The 23,166-nt window shown below is 38.7% G+C and overlaps 1 protein-coding gene across 2 annotated transcripts in view; it reads right to left on the bottom strand.

The window, feature by feature from the left end:
• MAP3K5 (mitogen-activated protein kinase kinase kinase 5) overlaps positions 1-23,166 on the bottom strand; it is a 228,642-nt gene that overhangs the window by 122,350 nt on the left and 83,126 nt on the right. For both annotated transcript variants that reach the window (XM_019967491.2, XM_070796245.1), the window contains exons 3-7: positions 20,353-20,376; positions 14,439-14,632; positions 13,032-13,200; positions 11,549-11,655; positions 8,805-8,975 (exon numbers count right to left, since the gene is read on the bottom strand). In XM_019967491.2, the coding sequence (XP_019823050.2) occupies positions 8,805-8,975; positions 11,549-11,655; positions 13,032-13,200; positions 14,439-14,632; positions 20,353-20,376 (665 nt within the window). The remainder of the gene's footprint in view (positions 1-8,804; positions 8,976-11,548; positions 11,656-13,031; positions 13,201-14,438; positions 14,633-20,352; positions 20,377-23,166) is intronic.

The raw sequence follows: 23,166 nt of genomic DNA on the forward strand, positions 1-23,166 counted from the left end.
AATCTAATCCGTAGCCACTAATCTAGTCAATATCTGCTTTGAACATAAGTATAACATTATATGCAGAAATATAAAATATTTTCACATATTATATACTAAGAATATAACTCTAAGGGTTTACTGAATTCCAAGGCTTGAACATATGTTGCTTCATTTAATCCCTCAAACAGAGCATCTATTCTTCCTAAAGTGATGAGTCTAAACCATCTGTAATCAAACCATCTTCCTTGCTAGTGATTTGTGTAACATTGGGCTAATGATGAAATACTGGAAGCATAAAGAAATGTAAGGAATGTGTGAGATAGGTTTTTATGAGTGTTTTCTTAGTCCTAAGAGAAAGATACAGAAAGAGATGGCCTCCTTTTCTCTCATCTTAGACCTTGGCATAGCTAAGTTCGATTGATGTCTAAAATGGCCAAAGGCACCTTGTAACTAACTCTAAGAGAGCCAGACTGAGGGCAGTCACCCACAACAATAACAAGGAAACAGATTCGGCTGCCTTTTAAGCTGCTGACTCAACTACCAGACCCAGCCCTATTTCTGAACTTCATGTTTTAAGAAGTTACATTTTCTTCCTGCTTAAGCCCATTGAAGTAAGCTATTCAGCTACTTTTCGGATGCTAAGAGCATTCTCACTCATCCAGGTAGATATTATTCTTATTTTTCAAATAAGAAAACTGAATTTCTTAAAGTTTAAGTCATTTGCCTAAGATACACTGTTTCCAAGTACTGAGTCAACACTATTCCATGCGGGTCTCTCACAAGTCTAGGCCTCTTCAATAAAACAGTACAGATATTTCTAGAAATGCCTGTTCCTGGAAATTCCAGGAAAGAGAGGCTAGAGTGTAGTAAAAACAACACTGGATCTGAAAAAAATTAATTTGAAATGTTATTAACCATAAAACATCAAGAATTCACTTAAGTTCTTTGAGTTGCATTTGCCCTAATTGTAAAATGGGAAGAAAAATATCAGCTTTGCCCACCTTACAAGGTGCTTATAAGCCACCAATTGTTAATAACATATACAAAAACCTTATGTGAACTCTAAAATTTTAGGGATTATTATTTCTACCCACTAAACAAATACTATATATATATATATATATATATATATCTCTCAAAATGTTCTCAGTAAGTCATGCTGCATATGAATTCAGCATAACTACTTTGTGGTTATTTCTTTTTTAGATTAGCTTTAAAAAGAAGTTGTAGAGATAAATTTGTCAGTGAACTTCCCATGGCCCCTCAAGTCATGGTCCATAATATTGCCTTGGGTCATTTCAGTTCAGTCTGTCACTTCAGAAACTCTGTGAGTTTTGTTTTTTGTATTTTTTTTTTTCTTTTTAAGATGTAAGTCTAGGCTCTTGAGTCACAATATTTCCTTTGAAAGCTGGCTCTCCTCCCAGCTTTGCTCTCTCACCTTTCTCTTTATCCTATAGCAGCCCCTAACATTCCCCAACCAGCACTTATGACAGTTATCATTGTTGCTTGCTTTAACTTATATTTAAGTTTATATGGACCAGCTACAATGAAAGTTATTAAAAAATAACTGAAAGTCAAACTCAAAAAACGCATTTTTCATAACTTGACTTGGATTATAGAAACTTACATATAGAAAAGAATAGAGTTAAAGCATCACTACGAACAAAGCTAGTGGAGGTGATGGAATTCCAGTTGAGCTCTTTCAAATCCTGAAAGATGATGCTGTGAAAGTGCTGCACTCAATATGCCAGCAAATTTGGAAAACTCAGCAATGGCCACAGGACTGGAAAAGGTCAGTTTTCATTCCAATCACAAAGAAAGGTAATGCCAAAGAATGCTCAAAGTACTGCACAATTGCACTCATCTCACACACTAGTCATGCTCAAAATTCTCCAAGCCAGGCCTCAGCAATACATAAACCATGAACTTCCTGATGTTCAAGCTGGTTTTAGAAAAGGCAAAGGAACCAGAGATCAAATTGCCAACATCCACTGGATCATCAAAAAAGCAAGAGAGTTCCAGAAAAACATCTATTTCTACATTATCGACTATGCCAAAGCCTTTGACTGTGTGGATCACAATAAACTGTGGAAAATTCTGAAAGAGATGGGAATACCAGACCACCTGATCTGCCTCTTGAGAAACCTATATGCAGGTCAGGAAGCAACAGTTAGAACTGGACACGGAAAAACAGACTTTTCCAAATAGGAAAAGGAGTACATCAAGGCTGTATATTGTCACCCTGCTTATTTAACTTCTATGCAGAGTACATCATGAGAAACGCTGGGCTGGAAGAAGCACAAGCTGGAATCAAGATTGCCGGGAGAAATATCAATCACCTCAGATATGCAGATGACACCACCCTTATGGCAGAAAATGAAGAGGAACTAAAAAGCCTCTTGATGAAAGTGAAAGTGGAGAGTGAAAATGCTGGCTTAAAGCTCAACATTCAGAAAACTAAGTTCATGGCATTTGGTCCCATCACTTCATGGGAAATAGATGGGGAAACAGTGGAAACAGTGTCAGACTTTCTATTTTTGGGCTCCAAAATCACTGCAGATGGAGATTGCAGCCATGATATTAAAAGATGCTTACTCCTTGGAAGGAAAGTTATGACCAGCCTAGATAGCATATTCAAAAGCAGAGACATTACTTTGCCAACAAAGGTCCGTCTAGTCAAGGCTATGGTTTTTCCAGTGGTCATGTATAGATGTGAGAGTTGGACTGTGAAGAAAGCTGAGCACCAAAGAATTGATGCTTTTGAACTGTGGTGTTGGAGAAGACTCTTGAGAGTCCCTTGGACTGCAAGAAGATCCAACCAGTCCATTCTGAAGGAGATCAGTCCTGGGTGTTCTTTGGAAGGACTGATGCTAAAGCTGAAACTCCAGTACTTTGGCCACCTCATGCGAAGAGTTGACTCATTGGAAAAGACTCTGATGCTGAGAGGGATTGGGGGCAGGAGGAGAAGGGGACGACAGAGGATGAGATGGCTGGATGGCATCACAGACTCGATGGACATGGGTTTGAATGAACTCCGGGAGTTGGTGATAGACAGGGAGGCCTGGTGTGCTGCGATTCATGGGGTCACAAAGAGTCGGACACGACTGAGCGACTGAACTGAACTGATAGCCATCTATAAGAGCTTCAGTGAGCAAAAACAACTAAGGGAGTGACAATGAACTTTATACTTAAATCAGCAGGATGTGTTCTTTCAAACCCCTTACCCTTTGTCCCAGATAAGATTCAGTATGTAAAGTTTGTTCTACAACATACTTCAATTCTGCAAATTTTAAAAATCTAAACCATAAACTTCTTTCCCGTTTTGTATTTTCATCTTCTCAGTCCCAAGTAAACCTCTCAGAAAATAGACCTGCATTACACAGTCTCCCTAAAAGCAAAAAAGTGTCCTGGGATAGTGCCCATACCAAATATTACAATGAATGCTCAAGAGTAGTGTCTGACTTTCTCCTTGTGCTATAAGTCAGGAACAGACAACTCATTAAAGATGTTAAAAAGGGGAACTTTGAGACTTCTATGTGCCATTGTAAACACAATTGCTTGGGGCTATTTTTCCACTGAGTTGAAATTCTTATTCTTAAACTTTTCCTGCTTAGTAAATGACTGTCCATTCAAGCTAGCAGATGATGATTCAGGCTCCAGGCATGGAAAGAAGCTTTAGGGACAAACTGCCTGCCACTCACTGCTATCCCACCCAGGCACTTGACAAGTAAGAGCTTAGAGAATTTTGGCTCAGAAAAGGTAATAAATAAATTAATAAATATATAAGTCAGCTGAAAAACTCTCTGGAACCCAGGACTCAGGAAACACAAACCCAGAGTAAGTCTGGCCAGAAACCTAATGACCTCAGTAACGAAACTCTTGAGTCAGCACCTTGACAACGCGCTTTTACTTCAGCTGTGATATAACAAGCGATTACAGATGATGCCAACACACCATGGCAAATGAGTGGGAGTTGGTTGGATGGAAGCAGTAAGAAATACTGAAGTGGCTTTACAAGTGTGAAGGCATGAAAACACACTTTTAAAATAGGGGTGAAATCTTCGTAATGACCCTTACGACAAATGGATATAATGACAATAAGGGCAGGTTATAGACCTGTAATCTACAGTAGAAGTGACATTCTTGTATTACTCAATACATCAGTGAGCGATACATCCAGATGAACTCCTGAGGCTCCTCCCATGAAAAGGCTTTGTGTTCTAATAGCCTTCCCTGTTCTTGCTAGAAAATTAACGAACAGCTTAAAATGAAATCATACAAAACCTGACATCTTAAATTTGACCTGAAGACTTAAAAGACAAAGCTCTTTTGAAAGCTAGTAAATGTTCCTCAGTTAAATAGGAATCATAGAAAAAGAGAATTGGAAGTATAGAAAGACAGAGCAAAACACAATCAGAAAAAAAAACTGTTCCTTTTGACTGAACTTTATGTGACCTTGAAAGCTCTCAGTAGTCTAAATTGTTTGTTTTTTCAAACTGGGAAACACTTCTATTCCCGTGCATGAGGCACATGAACTTCATAAGAGATGTTTTCCATTTTAATTCACTGACCATGAAAATCAGACTTTCAAAGATTATCTATGCATTTCATTATCACCATTAAATCAAAGCATTTATACCAGCACAATGCTTCTAAATATCAGATTCTAATTCTCCTACAATTAACAATCTTCAAGAAATCTGCTTTCTTCTTAAAGAAGAATTTCTTCTTAAAGAAATCTTGTGGTAATAAAAAGGTTGTATAGTTACATTTTTCTTTTATAACAGCAGGAAAAAAAATGGTTAAGGGAAATGGTAAAACTCTCTGTTGATTGCAATAAAAATTTATAATTCAAATTTAAAAGTCCAAACCAAATCTGTCCATGAAAATCCAGGAAGTCACTGTCCCCAAATTTTCTTCCCTGGTTATAATCCATTATCCCAATTTCAGTCCCTTGCTAAGCTGGTAGGATGACACAAGATTTTGAAATGTTAAGATTTCTGTTTCACAACTTAAATAATATTATGGCCATTACTAAGGAATGCCTGAACTAAGTCAATTGCCCTTTTTTTAAACTGAAGTACAGTTGATTTACAATGTTGTGTTAATTTCTGCTGTATAGCAAAGCGACTCACTTATACAAGTATACGTATTCTTTTCTACTATGATTTATCATAGGACATCGAATATAGTTCTCTGGGCTACATAGTAGGACCTTGTTGTTTATCCATCCCACATAAAATAGCTTACATCTGCTTATCCCACACTCCAAATCCATCCCTTCCCCAGTTCCTCCCCCTTGGCAACCGCAAGTCAGCTCTCCACGTCGGTGAGTCTGTTTCTGTTTTGTGAAATAGGTTGATTTATGTCATACTTTAGATTCCACATATAAGTGATATCATACGGTATTTGTCTCTTTCTGTAAGTCAATCTCCTTTAATATTTTTTTTTAGAATCAGAGACTATTTGGGGAACATTTTAGAGACTAAAACGTACAGAAGAATAATATAAGCAACACTTTCTACCCACATACCCACCACTCAGCTGAAGAAATAAAATGTTTTAAATATTCTTGCAGCTGCATGTGCAACATTCCATGATCCCTTTTTATTCCTTCCCTACTGGTAACTATTACACTGAATTGGGGATTTATGATGTACATTTAAGCATCTATACTTTTACTAGATGTGTATGACTGGTTTCAAAGTTTCTATAAACAAAATCATACTCTATGTATCCTTCTGCCATGTGTTTATTTGCAGTATATTCCTGTTGACTGATGTTTCTATTACAGATCACATTTTGCTCTCTTCACAAATCTAGTAGTTTCTGATGGTGTAGTAGGTATTTTGGGTGATACATCATACAGCTCAGATTCTGTTATCTTCGTCTTAAGAGTATTGAGTTTTGTTCCAACAGGCATCTAAGTTATGGTCAGCTCACCTTGTTTATGTGGAGTCTCGGTTTGGGGTTTTATTAAGGTGGTGCTTAATTGGTTTTCCTCTTCATTTTAGTATCCTTCCTTAGTCCTTGGATGTGGTCTTTTTATTTGGAAGGCTTGGACCTACTGGAGTTTCAGTGGAAAGCTCAACGTGTTTATCAAGCCCCTCTAACTTGGTGAGGTTCAAACCCCAAACTCTGTCTCTCCTCCATTGCACAGCTGCTGAAATCTTGGTTCAGCTCTAGCCTTCTAGCTCCTAATTTCTGCTGGACTCCTTTGAGTTTTACCACACCTGTGCAGATGTCAGGAATCAGCCAAGAATGGAAAGGTGGCTTATATGCATATTTTGGGCTCCCTTTGTGGCTCCTTCATGTAAGGGATCTATCATTCAATTTCCAGGCACTAGTCAAATCTATTTTCCAGTAGTCATGTATGGATGTGAGAGTTGGACTATAAAGAAAGCTGAGAGCTGAAGAATTGATGCTTTTGAACTGTGGTGTTGGAGAAGACTCTTGGGAGTCCCTTGGACAGCAAGGAGATCAAACCAGTCCATCCTAAAGGAAATCAGTCCTGAATATTCATTGGAAGGACTGATGCTGAAGCTGAAACTCCAAACTTTGGCCACCTGATGTGAAGAACTGACTCATTTGAAAAGACTCTGATGCTGGGAAAGATTGAAGGCGGGAGAAGAAGGGGATGGACAGAGGGTGAGATGGTTGGATGGCATCACCGACTCAATGGACATGAGTTTGAGTAAATTTTGGGAGTTGGTGATATACAGGGAGGCCTGGTGTGCTACAGTCCTTGGGGTCACAAAGAGTCAGACATGACTGAACAACTGAACTGAACTGGCAGCCTCAGACTAACTCCTTCAACCATGTAAGACTACGGTTTTCTTCTTGAGTTGTATCTTCCCTAAGCCTGCAGATTTGAGAGCTCCCCCAAAGGAAAAAGCATATACATGTGGATCTTATCTAATGCAGTACTCCTCATCTAAGAATCAAAAGCTCTCCAGTTTCTATTTTTAGTCACTCTTTGGTGCTTTCAAACTTTTTTAAAAGTGTTTTCCCAATGTTTATAACTGTTATCAGCAGGAAGGTCAGTGCCATAGGAGCTACTCTTTCCCAAAGAGTTGATAAGCAGATGCAAATTTTAATGGGCTCTAGTTTCCCCAATATCTTATGGTTTATGGTATTTTTAAGCCTTCTTTTAAGATAATTTTTCCTTTTCCAAGTCATAAATCCATTTTGTATATTTTATTATAAATTTTTTTCCAAATAAAATGTTTTGATCTTTAATTTACTTGGATTTTATCTTTTTGTGTGTGGGTTAAACTAGGGATTCATTTTTATTTTTACAGGCAGGTAAACAAATTTTTCCAGTATCATTCCTAAAGAGTCCATTTTTTCCCCTCTGGCTCATGAAGCATAGCCCTAAGTTGCTCAGTTGCATCCGACTCTTGCAACCCCATGGACTGTAGCCTGCCAGCCTCCCTTGTTTATGGAATTATCCAGGCAAAAATTCTGGTGTGGGTAGACATTCCCTTCTCCAGGGGATCTTCCCAGCCCAGGGATGAAATCTGGTCTCCTGCCCTCATGAAGCATATCATACCATAAATCTAGTCATATTAGCTGAGCCACCAGGGAAACCAGTCATATGCATACAAAATGATATATACCAGGCTCTGTTTTTAGTTTGTTTCTTTCAGGCTCTGTCTTCAGTCTTAGAGTTTTATTAACTGTTTCAGTTTATTGGAGGATAATCACTGTACAATGCTGTTGTTAGTTTCTGCTGTACAACATGAATCAGCTACATATATATATACATATATCCCCTCCTTCTTGGAACTCTTTCCATTCTCGACCCCCATTCCACCCATCTAGGTCACCACAGAGCACCAAGCTGAGTTCCTTGTGCTATACAGCAAGTTCCCACTGTGCTGTGTGATTAGTCACTCAGTCATGTCCAGCTCTTTGCGACCACATGAACTGCAGCACACCAGGCTCCTCTGTCCATGGGGATTCTCCAGGCAAGAATACTGGAGTGGGTTGCCATGTCCTCCTCCCGAGTTATCTATTTTACAGATGGTACTGTATATATGTCCATCCCAATCTCCCAATTTGTCTATGCTTGCACTCATACTGGGCTTCCCTGGTGGCTTAGCTGGTAAAGAATCCGCCTACAATGCGAGAGACTCGGGTTCGACATCTGGGTTGGGAAGATTCCATGGAGAAGGGAAAGGCTACGCACTCCAGTATTCTGGCCTGGAGAATCTCATGGACTGTATAGTCCATGGGGTCGCAAAGAGTCGGAGACGACTGAGCGGCTTTCACTCCACTTCACTTCACTCACACTAATACTGTATACCTGAATTGTTACACTGCTACAGTATGCCTTATCTGGGAGAGCAAGTCCCTCCACCTCATTCTCCAAAATAGAATTGCCCATTCTAGACCCTTCATTTTTTCAAATAAATTGTAGAATCAATTTGTTGAATTTTATGAAAAGTCCTGCTGTAGAGAATTAACATCTTTAAATCAAGTCTTCTCATCCACATAACTTGGTTTATTTTTCCATTCATTCAGGTCTTATTTCATGTCTTTCTATAAAATTTTATGAATTTCCCCAATTATATTTTTATTGTATTATACTTACATCTTTTAAAAATTCTATTTTTTTAAACCATTATCTTTTCATCCAATTTACCCCAATTTACTCTGCCTTATTAAATGAATTTCATCAAAATTATTTACTAAATCTATAAATTCTAAGATTTATTTTATAATATACAATCAAAGAATGAAAACAATAATTTAATACTCATTTAAAAATGATTTTTTTGTGTCATGGACTTACCAAATATCTTACCCTGTACACTTACCAAGAAGCTCCATGGTCTCTACTTTCAGTGTCCATGAAATTAGAGTCCAAAAACATATCTTTGTAGATTCGACCAACGAGGCAATACATATCTGAAGCAACCTGCTCTTCATTTTGCACCAGGGGAATCATAATGTCAAGAGCTTTTGCTCTATCTCCAGGGAGGTTTCTCCTAAGGTAGAGAAAGGGAACATCACTCTTTCTGTATAGACTACAGAAGCAGTTTAGGCCAATCATCTTTTTAAAATGTCTGTTTAATACACTGATTCACACTAATAAGTTTGGCAGGATAAAACCAATAATTACATTTTGAAAGTCTTCTGCAACTCTTTTTTATCCTACTTCATGTCTAATCATCTAAAAAGGATTTATTTTGAGTTGGTTTTCTGCTGATGTGATGATTTGTGCTTATCCGTCCACAGTTATTCCAGTTTCCCTGCGGACTCTGTGTGGGTTCAAGTTGACAGAGTGAGATTAAGAATGCAGCCTGTGGTTGTGAACGGGGCAGAGTCAAGGAATCCAAACAGGGGCAAAACCCTGATGCTATAGGTTCCAGTGGCTTTTGCTCCAAAACACTGAGCAAACTAATCCATGCTGCTGCTAAGTCGCTTCAGTCGTGTCCGACTCTGTGCAACCCCATAGACGGCAGTCCACCAGGCTCCCCCATCCCTGGGATTCTCCAGGCAAGAACACTGGAGTGGGTTGCCATTTCCTTCTCCAATGCATGAAGGTGAAAAGTGAAAGTGAAGTCTCTCAGTCGTGTCCTACTCCCAGAGACCCCATGGACTGCAGACTACCAGGCTCCTCCATCCATAGGATTTTCCAGGCAAGAGTACTGGAGTGGAGTGCCATTGCCTTCTCCTAACTAATCCATAGACAATACCAATAAACTAACCTGAGTTGAGCAATCAATCATCTAAGGAAGCTGCTTTATATAGCTCATTTTAAAACTGGTGAGTATGTACAGACTATACATACTCAAAGATAAAAATTCTCTTAAGAGTTATTTATTGAACCTTGAAAACATTTATGCTAAGTGAAAGAAGCCAGTCACAAAAAGACTATATATTGTACAATCTCATTGCATGAAATATCCATAATAGGCAAATCTATGGAGACAGAAAGAGATCTGTGGTTGCCTAGGTCTGGATTTGGGAGGAATGGGAGAGTATCCTGCCTCCATTGGAGCAGGACAGGGTGTGGGTGGTTTTGGGAAAGGTAATACAAATACTTTAAAACTCATGGTATTGATGGTCACACAACTCTGTAAATACATTAAAATCCATTGAATCATACATTTTAAATAAAATTGTATGATGTGTGAATTATATTTCAATAAAACTGTTACATAAAAGAGTTATTTCTATTCTCAATTACTATTTTAAATCTTTCTGTCCATGAAATTCCTTTTTACACTCTGTACTAAACGCCTTCAGTTTAGAATAATGCTCCATACAAATACATTTATCATTTCATTCTGTTCTATTTTAGGAAAGACAGAGACAAAATATAGATAAAAGAAAATATAAGAGGCTCTTATGGACTTTCACTTTTTATTTCAAAATATAATATATTTCATTCCATCTTTCATTTCATCTTTCAAAAAGGATTTATTTGAAAACCAGTTGGAACAGATAATCTCTGGAGCTTTCATCTCTTTCTGCCAAATCTAAAGAAAAATGTTTAATAAATGGGGAGATAAAATTGACTTTCATTATCATATTGGTAAAGGTAGCACGTTGTAGAGCTTGGGCAGATGAATAAAGGAAAGACACAGTATCTGGCTGAAGAGCATGCTGACTTTTCTTTGGAGACAAAGGCAGGAGAACTAAGTGAGGGAGAATATAAGTACCAGTATCAGCTTGCTCTGGGTCTGAGCCTGTTTTATGACATAACTACGAGCCTTGAAGAAAAATTACTCAAGCACTTTAGTTTCCTCAAGGGTAAAATAATTAAGACTTCATGGCAAATGAAAAATAGAGGTGAGGCTCCCCTCTCTTTTTCTTTGTATCATTCTCTTCAACTGTAGTAATTACATACATATCCAACTCTCTACCATAGAAGAGAACAGCAAAACTAAGTTCTGGACAGTTTAGTGCTTTGGGCCTCTCTATGGCCAGAGTAGGGATGGTCTTCCACGGTGACTCTGGGTAGAAAGTGGCACTGAGGTAGGTGTCAGTCATGATGCTGACAGAAAGCACAGAGGCAGGACTGGGAGCAGCATTGTTAGTCCTGATCCTAGAAAATTCATGGACGCATGACCTAAAATGTGGTCCACAGAGTTTTGATTATATTAATAATTAGGTATATTCAGAACAATCTCAGTGAACATCTTCTCTGATTAGGAATATGTTCCCCTAGATATAACTATCCCTACTCTAGTTAGTTTTTATGTAAATAACCACTTGGCATTCAATCTATTTAAAGGCAATATCACATCCATGTAATTCTAAAAATCCCCAAAATATATATAAATAGAAAATACAAACTTTGACAGAGAAGCAAAAGAATTTTAAGAATTCAGATATATAAACATTGAGGGTACTTCTTTTACTCGCGAAAAGTGAGACAAAATCAGAATGCATGCTTCCTATATTTTATATGGTTGAAGTAGAAATATTAACAATACCTTATAATAGGAGTGGTTGCAAGGCTACATGAAAAACATATCATGGAAAGAACATGCAGGTTAACAAGTAATACGTTAGGCACATTGTGGGGGGGTGGTGCACTTTTTCTTCTTACCTATTCAGTGCAAAGGCATAATGAAACTTCACATGGTGATGGGAGGCCAAATCAAACGTTGGAAGCTTTTCTAAAGTCTCTACCAGCTTCACAATAGAATCATAGTCCTTTCAAACAGGAGAAGAATAACATAGAATTAAATCTTTGGGAGAAAGTCTTGACAATGAAATGCCTTTGAACAACCAGATGCCTGAAACTAAGAAGAGTATTAAGAAGGAACTAGTACCTTAAAGAATCTAGAACCAAGAAGAAACTGTTTGTTCATTTGCTTGCCTGAATAAGGGTTTTCCATTATATAGATAAAACACTGGAAATACTGAATTACCATCTCTGACCTACAAAACAATGAACTCTCTAGCATGGTAATACTACATTTTCTCAGTACAGGTGGTTTACTGCTCCCTGGAGCTAGATTCCCGGTATACAGGGTGTTGTCAATTACTTTCAGGGAGATAATTTCCAAGATATCAAGAACATGGAGGAACCGATAGAACTTCTATTATAAGTAACAAAAATATTTGGTTTCAACATAAGAAGGCTCTCCAGTTATGGGATCTTAAGTGCCACACGTCTCCATGTATGTGAATCTCTGTTATCCACATGAAACTTTACTCGAGCCTGAATGGGTAGGAATAGGAAACCACAAGTCACTTAAATTTTACTGTAAAAATCCAACAGCATATCCCCAACTCAGAGATTTAATTATTCTTGTATGTGTTGTGTTAAGCTGCTTCAGTCATGTCCAACTCTTTGCTACCCTATGGACTATAGACTGCCAGGCTCCTCTGTCAATGGGATTCTCCAGGCAAGAATCCTGGAGTGAGTTGCCATTTCCTCCTCCAGGGAATCTTCCCGACCCAGGGATAGAACCCAAGTCTCTTATGTCTCCTGCACTGGCAGGTGGGTTTTCTACCATTAGCCCCATGATTCTTCTTAGTGTGATTTAAAAATTTTAAGACATCCCAATAAAATAATATGGCATATCTGTGTTTTACATTACTTATTTTTAAAGTTATTTTTATAATTAATCAATTGTACATTTCTCGCTTCTGGCTAGTTAGATCCAGCACTATCAATTCCAAGCAACACAATTCCAGGAGTAAGAGATATATCTGGAAAGCTCTAAAAATGTCTGTTTTTTGCGAAAACAAAGATTTCACTTAGTGACAGGCAGGTGTGCCTGAGGCTAGCAGAATACAACAGCTGTCTGTGGATTAGCCATGCATGCAAATTTTTCTTTATGTTCTTTTGGAGGAAGAAGGCAGCCCTTTACTATATAAGTCTTTCATAATCACTGATGGTTAACTTATATGAGTCTGTTTCATTTATCATAAAATCTCTGGATGGAAAGCTTAGGAGAGTCAATAAAAAATTACATGTAGTAACATGAGTGACTTAGTAGCTAAATGAAACTGGATATTAACACTCCCTTATTCCTCCAAAATGATACATAACCAAGACTTGATTTTGAGCATCTTCTCACCTGGATATCTCTATATGAAAGTAACAGATTTATGACAATATCTGCTGTCAAGACTTCAATATTATCCACTCGCTGTCGAATTCTTGCCAATTCAGCTGCCAATTCTTTGCCAGTATATAAGTTACGAGCTTTCCTGATATCGTTGAGTATAGACTCCCGGAAATACTGGCTGGTGGAAAAACACACATTTTTAAGAGTCGATACTAGAAAGTATTTCAATGAGAAGCAATAAGGAAATGAACGACACCTGCAGCATTCATACCTTTCAGATCACTAAGATGTACAGAATGAACACCTCATCTAGCTGGTATTATTAAAAAACTGGGGCATCCTAATACTTTACACTCTGCCTTGCTCCAGGAAGAATTAAAGGTAAAGATATTCCATGTTAATGAGTTGTCCAAGACCCTGCAGTATTCCAGTTAAGATGCTAAAACTTTATTTTTCATTTTACTGTCTTGAGTAGAAATTGTTCTAAATAAATTAGGTATGCCCACAATTTGAACATAATATAACATGTACCTTCTGATCCAGCATCATCATTTATCAGCATAAATGACTGCCCTTAACTAAAATATAATAGTGCTTTCAACAATTTTTAGAGAGTTCTTGTCCTTACACTAAAAGTCCCTGGACATTTATTCAGATAATGTTTCTGTACTTACATGGAATATATTTTTAGCTCTACCATTACTATAACACAGTTAACAGTCTTTCTTTTTTCTGATTTCAAGTTGTTCTCCTCTGAATAAAGTGGACAAAATTCAAAAGGTAGACTAAGGTGCATCTATTTTATCCACTTAAAGGATATTATATATATTTTTCCTGGTTCTTGACTGAGTATTATATGTAAGAAACATCTGATAAGGTGCACAAATACAGCAAGTCCCCTACATACGAATGAGTTCTATTACAAGAGCGTGTTCATAAGTTCAATTTGTTCGTTAAGTCCAACAAAGTTAGCCTAGGTACCCAACTAACACAATCGGTTGTATAGTACTGTACTTTAATAGATTTATGATACTTTTCACACAAATAATATGTAAAAAAAAAAACACAAAAAATAAGAAAACATTTTTAACCTTACAGTACAGTACATTAGTATAGTACAAGAGCTGGCATACAGAGACTGGCATCAAGTAAAGAGGTAAGAAGAGTTACTGACTGGAGGAGAGAGAGAGGTGGGAGATGGTAGAGCTGAAGGATTGTCAGCAGAGGAAATGGAGAGCAAGCTGCAAGGGACAACGTACGCCACGTGTGTAAACCAACCTGTGCTGGACTGGACATACGGACACACGTTCACATCTTTGAAAGTTCACAACTTGCAGGTTCGGATGTAGGGGACTTCCATCAACTAAGTACACGAACACTCCACTATCACTACCAAACGGCATTATTAAACTTTACCTGGAACTTGCTTGTGCCACCTTCAAAAGCTGAATGAAACGATCCACGAGAGGTAAGCAGATGGGTCCCAGAAGCAGCTCAAAGTTCGGCTGCATGAGCTCAGTCAAGCCCTTCATGAAGCTGCTGTCACAGCAGTAGACCTTGCTGTGCGGCGTTATCATGTAAGGGATAAATGTGTAGTTTCCAGTGCACATCTGCGGAGAGAGGAGGACAGGGGTGGCGAGCCGCCCTGCTGACCCCGCCCTAACGTCACCCCAGATCTGACTTTTAAATAATAAGCCTAAATGTGAAAGGAAATTAAAAAAAAAACTTCATTTCCTACTCATGATCTATGAAAATTTTCTCCAATTTCTTGAATTGTTTACTTCAAGTAATTCAGACTTACACATGATAAAAAAAAATATGGCATGGCACAGTTTCTATCAATCCCTTAAATATTTATTCACCATTCTCTTGGCTACAGCACTATGATATATGCTGTAGGTGAAGCAAGGTAGTTTAAAACACAGCCCTCAGCCTGCAGAAAACTTGTCAGAGACACAGCATAAATACATGGAAATGGTAAGAGCTAACATTTTAGGGCTGCCCATGTGACACCAAAGTGTGAGTGATGCCAGAATAAGCTGATCCCGTCCAGGCTGCTCGATCACAGTCATGGCTTTGTTAACATCTCAGTTACTAAATCTAGAGACCCTACATATTAAAAAGCAGAGACGTCACTTGGCCAACAAAGGTCCATATAGTCAAAGCTATGGTTTTTCCAGTAGTCATGTACCAATGTGAGAGTTGGACTATAGAAGAAGGCTGAGAGCCAAAGAATTGATGCTTTCGAACTGTGGTGCTGAAGAAGACTCAGGAGTCCCATGGACAGGAAGGAGATCAAACCAGTCAATCCTAAAGGATATCAACCCTGAATATTCATTGGAAGGAATGAAGCTGAAGCTCCTATCCTTTGGCCACCTGATGCGAAGAGCCAACTCATTGGAAAAGACCCTGATTCTGGGAAAGATTGAAGGCAGGAGGAAAAGGGGGTGACAGAGGATGAGATGGTTGGATGGTATCATCGACTCAATGGAGATGAGTTTGAGCAAACTCTGGGAGATAGTGAAGGACAGGGAAGCCTGGCGTGCTGCAGTCCATGAGGCCAAAAGAGTTAGATACAAACTTGCAGCTGAACAAGAGACCCTGAAGTTATCCTTGATGCTTCCATTTCCTCCACCTTCCACAAACTACCAACGTGCTGTCTATTCCACCTCCAAGATATATCTATTTGTTCACTTCACTCCATCTTCTCTGCTAGCACTGCAGACCATGCCACCAACATCCTGGCCTGAGCCACTGTAATTGGCTTTTACCTGGGCTCCCTGCTTCTCCTCTTACCTATCAATCTGTTTTTTACCCAGCTGTCAAAGGGCTCTTTCAATAACATATATCAGATGACTTCTCTCAGCTGCTCAAGTCCCCTCCCTTACTCCTGGGATGAAGATAAAATAGATCACTGTCACCTACAAGGGCTTAACTATCCAAACCCTGCCTCTCTCTCTAGCCTCAGCCTGTACCACTCTCCACTCACTCAGCATGACCTTCTGTCTGTTCCTGATGATGCCAAGTGAGGGTGCACCAGTGCAAACACAAGTGGAACTGGGAAGAACAAAGGAGATGTTGGACTGGATGCCCCTGAGGAAGCGAGCCTGACTGGAGCTTAGGGCTCAGGGAAGGGAAGTGAATACAAAATTAAGGATTTCAATCTCTGTTCAGGGCAGTGGGAAATCTGGAAGGATTCAGAGCAGGAAAGAAAACATAACTAAAGCTGTGCATTTTGACAGTCCAGGCAGAAAACAGAATGCACTGAAAGAGAAAGAAATGAGATTTAAGGAAATTAGGTGGGAAGCTACAAAGCAGGACCAGATCACAAAAGTGGATGCATGAACTTGACGTTAAGAAGAAAGAATCATCGAGACCAACCAACTGGTTACAGATATTGAAAGAGAGGAAGAAGAAGGCATTGAAGGCCACTCCATAGTGGTAAATGGGGTTCCTTAAAGGCGAATGGGATCCTTAAGAAAAATCAAGAACTCAGAAGCAGAACTAGACTTAATTATTAATATTTGTGAACAAATTGCCTTTGGGGGCATTTGTTATATATTAGGTAATGAATCATAAACAGGGCCTGACTTCTAGTTAAAATATGAGATGAACTTTAAGAGGGTGAGATCTGATTTGGTGAGTAGGGTGACATGGACACTTTTGAAAGGTTGGGATTTAAGGGGAACAGTACTTCTAAAGTGATAACGTCCATGAGTTCCAAGCCAAAGTGCAGACCTGGAAATTATTTGGTATGGCTGAGTCTGAGGAAATGAGAGAGACCTCTAAGAGAAAAAGCCAGAGAGAAAGAAAAAAAGCAGAGGGCTGAAAACTAGAATGAGATGGGGAGAAAACTCTATTTATCACTCTTCTAGGGAGTTCCAGGAGCCCCAGTTACATGTTCCATGTCAGCGGAATGGAGAACAATGAATGCATTGCTTCTCTTATCCTTTGAACTAAATGAATGAGAGTAAACATTTATTCATTATGTGCAGGTGCCAAGGAATGAATTTCGGTCATATGTTTACAACAGTCCACTAATGGAAGGGATCTTGTCTCGTCTCCATTGTACAGGTAAGGATTCAGGTAAGGCTTGGCAAGGTCACACAGCTGGGCTATGATGTGTCTAGGATGCCAATCCACGGACTCCTTTTCCAGAGGGCCTGCCATTATTGCCAGGGGGCTGAGCACCCTCCCGAGTGTCCTTGACTTGCTGGCACACCATCTCTTTGCTTCAGGCCACCTTGCACGGACCCCTGCATGAGCCAACTTACTGCCTCGTAGCAAACAGCTAAGAAGTACCAAATGTCCTTACAGCCCCCTTGATTATTTATGAACACGTTATTCTCTGAGGCACTTGTATCTCAAGTAATGAAGCAGAAACTGGACAAGACTTCAGTTAAAGTATGAGAAGAATCTCTAAAGGTTGCAATTTGATTTTTAAATCAAGCACATTAAGGTGTTCCTTTCACAAGTTTTCCTTCATGGAACAGTAATTGGAAGACTAGTCAGGAAGAGTAAAAATAAACATACCCTGCTTCTAAAATGTTACCAAGATCCCACAGCAGGTTCACCAAACTAATCCTTTTACCCAAGCCACTGTCGAAGCAGAAAAGAAAGGCAAGCATATCAAGAGATGGCTTTTCAAATCTTCTAGAGCTTAAACTTTTGAGTGAATTGTAAAAGAGCAACAGAATCAAATACTCCTATTTTTGAAAATCATTTTGACTCAAAACTACCAAAGAGAAGGCTCCAAATCTTCTAAGTCACAAAGTAAGGACAAACAGGTGAGAAGCCAATAAACCAGAAAAGCGCTATTGGAATTTTGGAATATTATTCCTCTACTGCTGGATAAAGTTCTGTACCTTCAGAAGCCTTAATATCATGTGTATTTATGTATAAGATAAGAACTAGAACACATTATTACTGAAAGACTGGGCATTGAGAAATAACATATCTGTATAAAACATTCTGAGAGAGGAAGAGTATCAGATGTCTCAGTGTGTATTGAGCAGTAGGTGGGTAAAGAGAGAAAGATGAGAGTCATGCAAATAGCAGAGAAAATCGGATTCCAACTATCTTCAAACCCCATGGGATGAGGTTTCAGAATCCTTGAAGGTATTCAGCATGCTGAAGCTTTCCCAAGTTCCTGGTCTCAATGTACTTTTTGGAATCTCTTCTCTAAGGCAGTACTGTTTTTCAATGTCCCATTGTTGGTGACCAAAAAAAAAAAAAAGGTGGTGGGGGGAGAAGTAAGCAGCAAGAGGCACTTCTGGGCCTGAGCTAAGAGCCAACCTAGCAAGCCTGCAGTGGGGAGAAAGAATGTGGGGAGTGGCTGTGGATGGTGTGTTTTTTAAAAGGATACCAACTATTGAAAAAATCACCTTTTCAAAATGATGAACACTAATAATATGGGAACATTTATTTCCCAAGCTGGCTCACATAAAGTTTAGAAATACTATTACGGCAATTTCTATTTACAGATTGCTGCCAATCTTGAGTTTGAAATACCTAATAATCCAAAGCAAATAAAAAAGACTGTGATCAAGAACAGACACGTTAGGTGCAACAATTGTATTTTATTAATAAGATACTAATTCTAAAACAATTAAACCTGCTTCTTGAAGGAGAAAGACCACCTTTCCTTAAATTTCAAAACAATGAGGCATGGTCATAAAATAACCAGACTGGTCTCTTCAGCCCATACTTGTTTTCATGGTTATAAAAACACACAGCTCAAAATCTAGACGAATTCTCTCTGATTATCTCTACTGCTTTTGTTTTAAAAATAAAAATGCCAACTCTGTGTTTCAATTTTTAAAAGTCACATAAAGGTGAACATCAGTATGTGTGGAGCATGAATTAAACTTCTGGAAAGATATGCCCTAAGCCGCCAAACATATTGAAATATATGCCCAAAATACTCAACTTTTGAGAGGGACTTAGCACTGGAAACACAGCAGCGTACTTGAGTCAATAGATGACTTGTTCATAATGTGTAATATTGGGTCAACTTACAAACCTGCTTCCCCACATGTACAAACTATCACTGGGCATGATCAGTTCTTCTCTGCCATTCAGGTAAATGCTACCTCCTCTGAAAAACCTTCCACGACCACTTGAGGGATAGGCTACCCACTCTTTGAGACACTGCCTTACGTTAATTTGTAATTTGTTTGTTTGCTTAATTGCTTGCCCATCCCCCCAGCAACACTCTGGCATGTCTCAGTTGTCTCCTGGGACAATTATGAATGAGCTGTCTCCACTTTCAGCCTCCATAGTGAGTGTCTTGCAGCACCAAACCCAAAACCTGGCACACAGTTCATGTTCCATCAATATTTGCTTCATAAAATCTGTTACACTGAATTGATGCGTGAAGCAATCCTTGTTCTTTTCCTGCTGAGATGTGAAGGATAAGTTTATCACGGCAACATTATTCATGCTGCAATGAGTCCCTGACCTGAACTCTTAAATTTCTTCAATCTTAATTTCTTCAATTTCTGATCTAAGGGAAATTTACCCATTGTACTTTTAATCTTATCATCATAAATGGAATCATGTACAGATTTTTATGCAGTATGTTATTTCCACTCTACGTTTCAGAAATACATTAAGGTTTTAAATACTGGCTTACTTTCCAAAATGAAAACACAACCATTGCCATAACCATGCTAATTCCAAAATATAATTATTCTTCATACATTTAAAACTTCTTAAATTTATCTTTATCACTCTTTAATTTTTAATTCTCTGTGGAGGGTAAGAACTTTGTAGTGTGCTTTCAAAGGTCTTAAAGTGTGGTCCTTAAGACTTAGGAACTTAAGTCGATCTCAATGTAAAGACAGAGATATGTAGACATATTTCCATATGTGTGTGCATGTATATATATGTATTGACACATTTATAATTTATATATATAGTATACATATAGATATATAGTATATTTATACATAGAGATATCTGTATACCTGTATATATAGATATGCACATACACAAACATATGTGTGTGTATCAGTGCATTTATATATATATGTTGCTTTAGTAACACTCATAATTATACAAAATTGAATATACTATGTAGTTTTTGTTCTAAATATAATTATATATAGAAAAAAATAGGCATCAGTGTCATCTCCCACTAGTATAAATAAGTTTCACTACAAAGGGATACTTAAGTAAAATAGCCATATTTATATTGATGTGTCAGAAGCTTTAAAAGGAAGATACAGAAATTAATAATTTGTGGAAATAGAAAATATACCAGCAATTAGCTGATAAAAAAGAAAAGATAAATACGTTTATGGAAGGATTAATTAAGTAAAATACTCACAGTATTCTTCTGGCAAATGATCTCCTGAAAAAAGAGAAAAGAGAAGAGTAAAGCAAAAGTTAATACAAAATTAATCAATTAAACTAATTAACTGAAATAGTCTATGTGGTAAAATTTATATTAACAATTTTATTATTTATCACTAGCAATCAGAGAAGGCAATGGCACCCCACTCCAGTACTCTTGCCTGGAAAATCCCATGGATGGAGGAGCCTGGTAGGCTGCAGTCCATGGGGTCGCTAAGAGTCGGACACAACTGAGCAACTTCACTTTCACTTTTCAGTTTCATGCATTGGAGAAGGAAATGGCAACCCACTCCAGTGTTCTTGCCTGGGGAATCCCAGGGACAGGGGAGCCTGGTGGGCTGCCGTCTATGGGGTCCCAAGTCGGACATGACTGAAGTGACTTAGCAGCAATTAGAAATTCAGAATGTGAAGAAAAAAAGGTATCAACTAAATTCCTGCATCTGAGTTTACAGTCTGATGAAGGGGACTGCTGCTGCCGCTGCTGCTGCTAGGTCACTTTAGTCGTGTCCGACTCTGGGCGACCCCAGAGACGGCAGCCCACCAGGCTCCCCCGGCCCTGGGATTCTCCAGGCAACAACACTGGAGTGGGTTGCCATTTCCTTCTCCAATGCATGAAAGTGAAAAGTGAAAGTGAAGTTGCTCAGTCGCGTACAACTCTCAGTGGCCCCGTGGACTGCAGCCTACCAGGCTACTCCATCCATGGATTGTCCAGGCAAGAGTACTGGAGTGGGGTGCCATTGCCTTCTCCAGATGAAGGGGACAGGAGTGCACAAAAGTATCAACTATGGTTTTAGGAAAACAGCATAAACATGAAAAATCCAAAACCCGAATCTGAAAACCATTTCTGCAGAGTATGTATGCGCAGAATTATCTTATCAGCTACAATCTTTGGGGAAAGAGATTAAAATGAGTTAGCTTTCTCAAAGCACAATCTCAATCATGCCCTGAGAAGGAACCTAGCAGCATGCTTGGAGTAAAACTAGAAATAAAGGGTACTGGCTACTGGTCGGGGGGCAAAGTCATATGTAGACAATAAGGACATCTGACAATAACTAGTCATAAATGTTATGTATTGTTCCGTAAGAAGTGAAATATGACAAATACATTGCAGGTTGTGCCCCTATCTTCTAGATTATGAGAAATAAACGCCATCATGGGAATAATGTGGCTATATCATACCTGGCACATAGAAAGCTCTCGATAAAGCCAGCTATTATTATTCCTAGACTTCAAGATGACTAGAGACATGGAAGAGAAAATCTAGAAGAGTCTGTGGAATAAAAGCTTCACTGAGGTTGGGGAACCATGATTTAGAAAAGGGAAATGGGACTGTGTTTTAGAAAAGATGGCATGTGTGTTGCCAGGGAAACAGGAAATGTGAGGCATTTTTGGAGTCTACAGCATGGTCCATCTGGCTAAGACCAGAAGCAGAACCAACCCAGGCGAGGTAAGAGAGGAGCAGAGGAGTGATGCTGGCTGTCATTCATCCCAGGAGACTGGCTGTTATTCATCCCAGGATCGACGTGGGGAACCTAGGAGGGCTTTAGCTTGGAGCAGTAGGTAAGATTTCTGAATGATTAAGGGTAACAGATGAGTAAACAAAAAGAGGAAAGGACTGTGCAGGGTAACTGTGAGACCCATAAAGATGTATATAAAATACTAAAAGAGACTGTTCAATACTCACAATCTTGCTGGCGAAAAAAAGAACACATACACATGTAAAAAGAAACATTATAAGCCTGGTCACACAAACATGTATGCAACCTGTCCTACATCCAAAGAGCGATACAACAGTAAGAGCTGGGGTTTCTGGGGAAAAGAAGATGTCCCTAGGGACTGAAAAAAGGCTGAAGATCAGCAGAGAAGGTGGAATTCAAGAGGACAGTCACATCTTCCAAAGACAAAGCAGGGAGGTAGGAATCCAGGCTAGGGAACTAGGAATGCAAAGGCCCGTTTAGGAAACAATAAATATTATTCCTGGGGCTAAAGAAGACAGCTCATTTTGAGAAGTATAGAAGAGAGAAATAAAAGGGTTTCCTTTTATTATTGAAAAGATCTTGAATTCAATCATTAGGCTAAAACAGAAAGTTCATTTTGGCACATACTGATAGTAATATAAAGTTATTTGGGGCCTAATTGAAGAAAGCCTTGAATGCCAAAATAAAGTACTCTGTTGTGTGGGCACCTGGGCATATGAGAGTAAAAGTGTTGTTTAAGGTGAGTGACAGACATATAAAAGTCTCTGCACACACTGGGACATTGTTTGTAAAAGCAAAGTTTGGGAACAACACAAATGTTCTATCAACTAGAAACTGGCCGACTAAACTATGGTTCCTCGACACGATGGAATACAATGCAGCTGAACAAAAGACAAGAAAGTTCTCTATATGGAAAGATCTCCAAGATACACTGCCTAGTGAACAAAAGCAAAGTACAGAATGGTTGCTGCCCTTTGTTTCTACTTATGTGTATAAAAGGGAGAAAAATAAAATCCTAATTTGTCTGCTTCTAAAATCTCTCTGGAAGGATATACAAGAAACCAATAACAGTGGCTGCCAATGAGAGGGGATCCGACTGCCTGGAGGACAAGGATGAGAGGATGACTTTTCAATAATATATCTTTTTGCACTTATAAATGTTTATATTGGGTGAATGCATTACCCAAGAAAGACAAGTAATTAAAAGGTAAACCTTGTAAAAGTTTTAAAAATATGAATTACCATGGTGGTATTTAGTATTGGGTGGGAAAAAGCATTCAGGTAGTTATTGCCAAAGTCGAGGAATGTCT

The sequence above is a fragment of the Bos indicus genome, chromosome 9 (genome assembly GCF_029378745.1).
Source record: "Bos indicus isolate NIAB-ARS_2022 breed Sahiwal x Tharparkar chromosome 9, NIAB-ARS_B.indTharparkar_mat_pri_1.0, whole genome shotgun sequence".
Taxonomy (NCBI): domain Eukaryota; kingdom Metazoa; phylum Chordata; class Mammalia; order Artiodactyla; family Bovidae; genus Bos; species Bos indicus.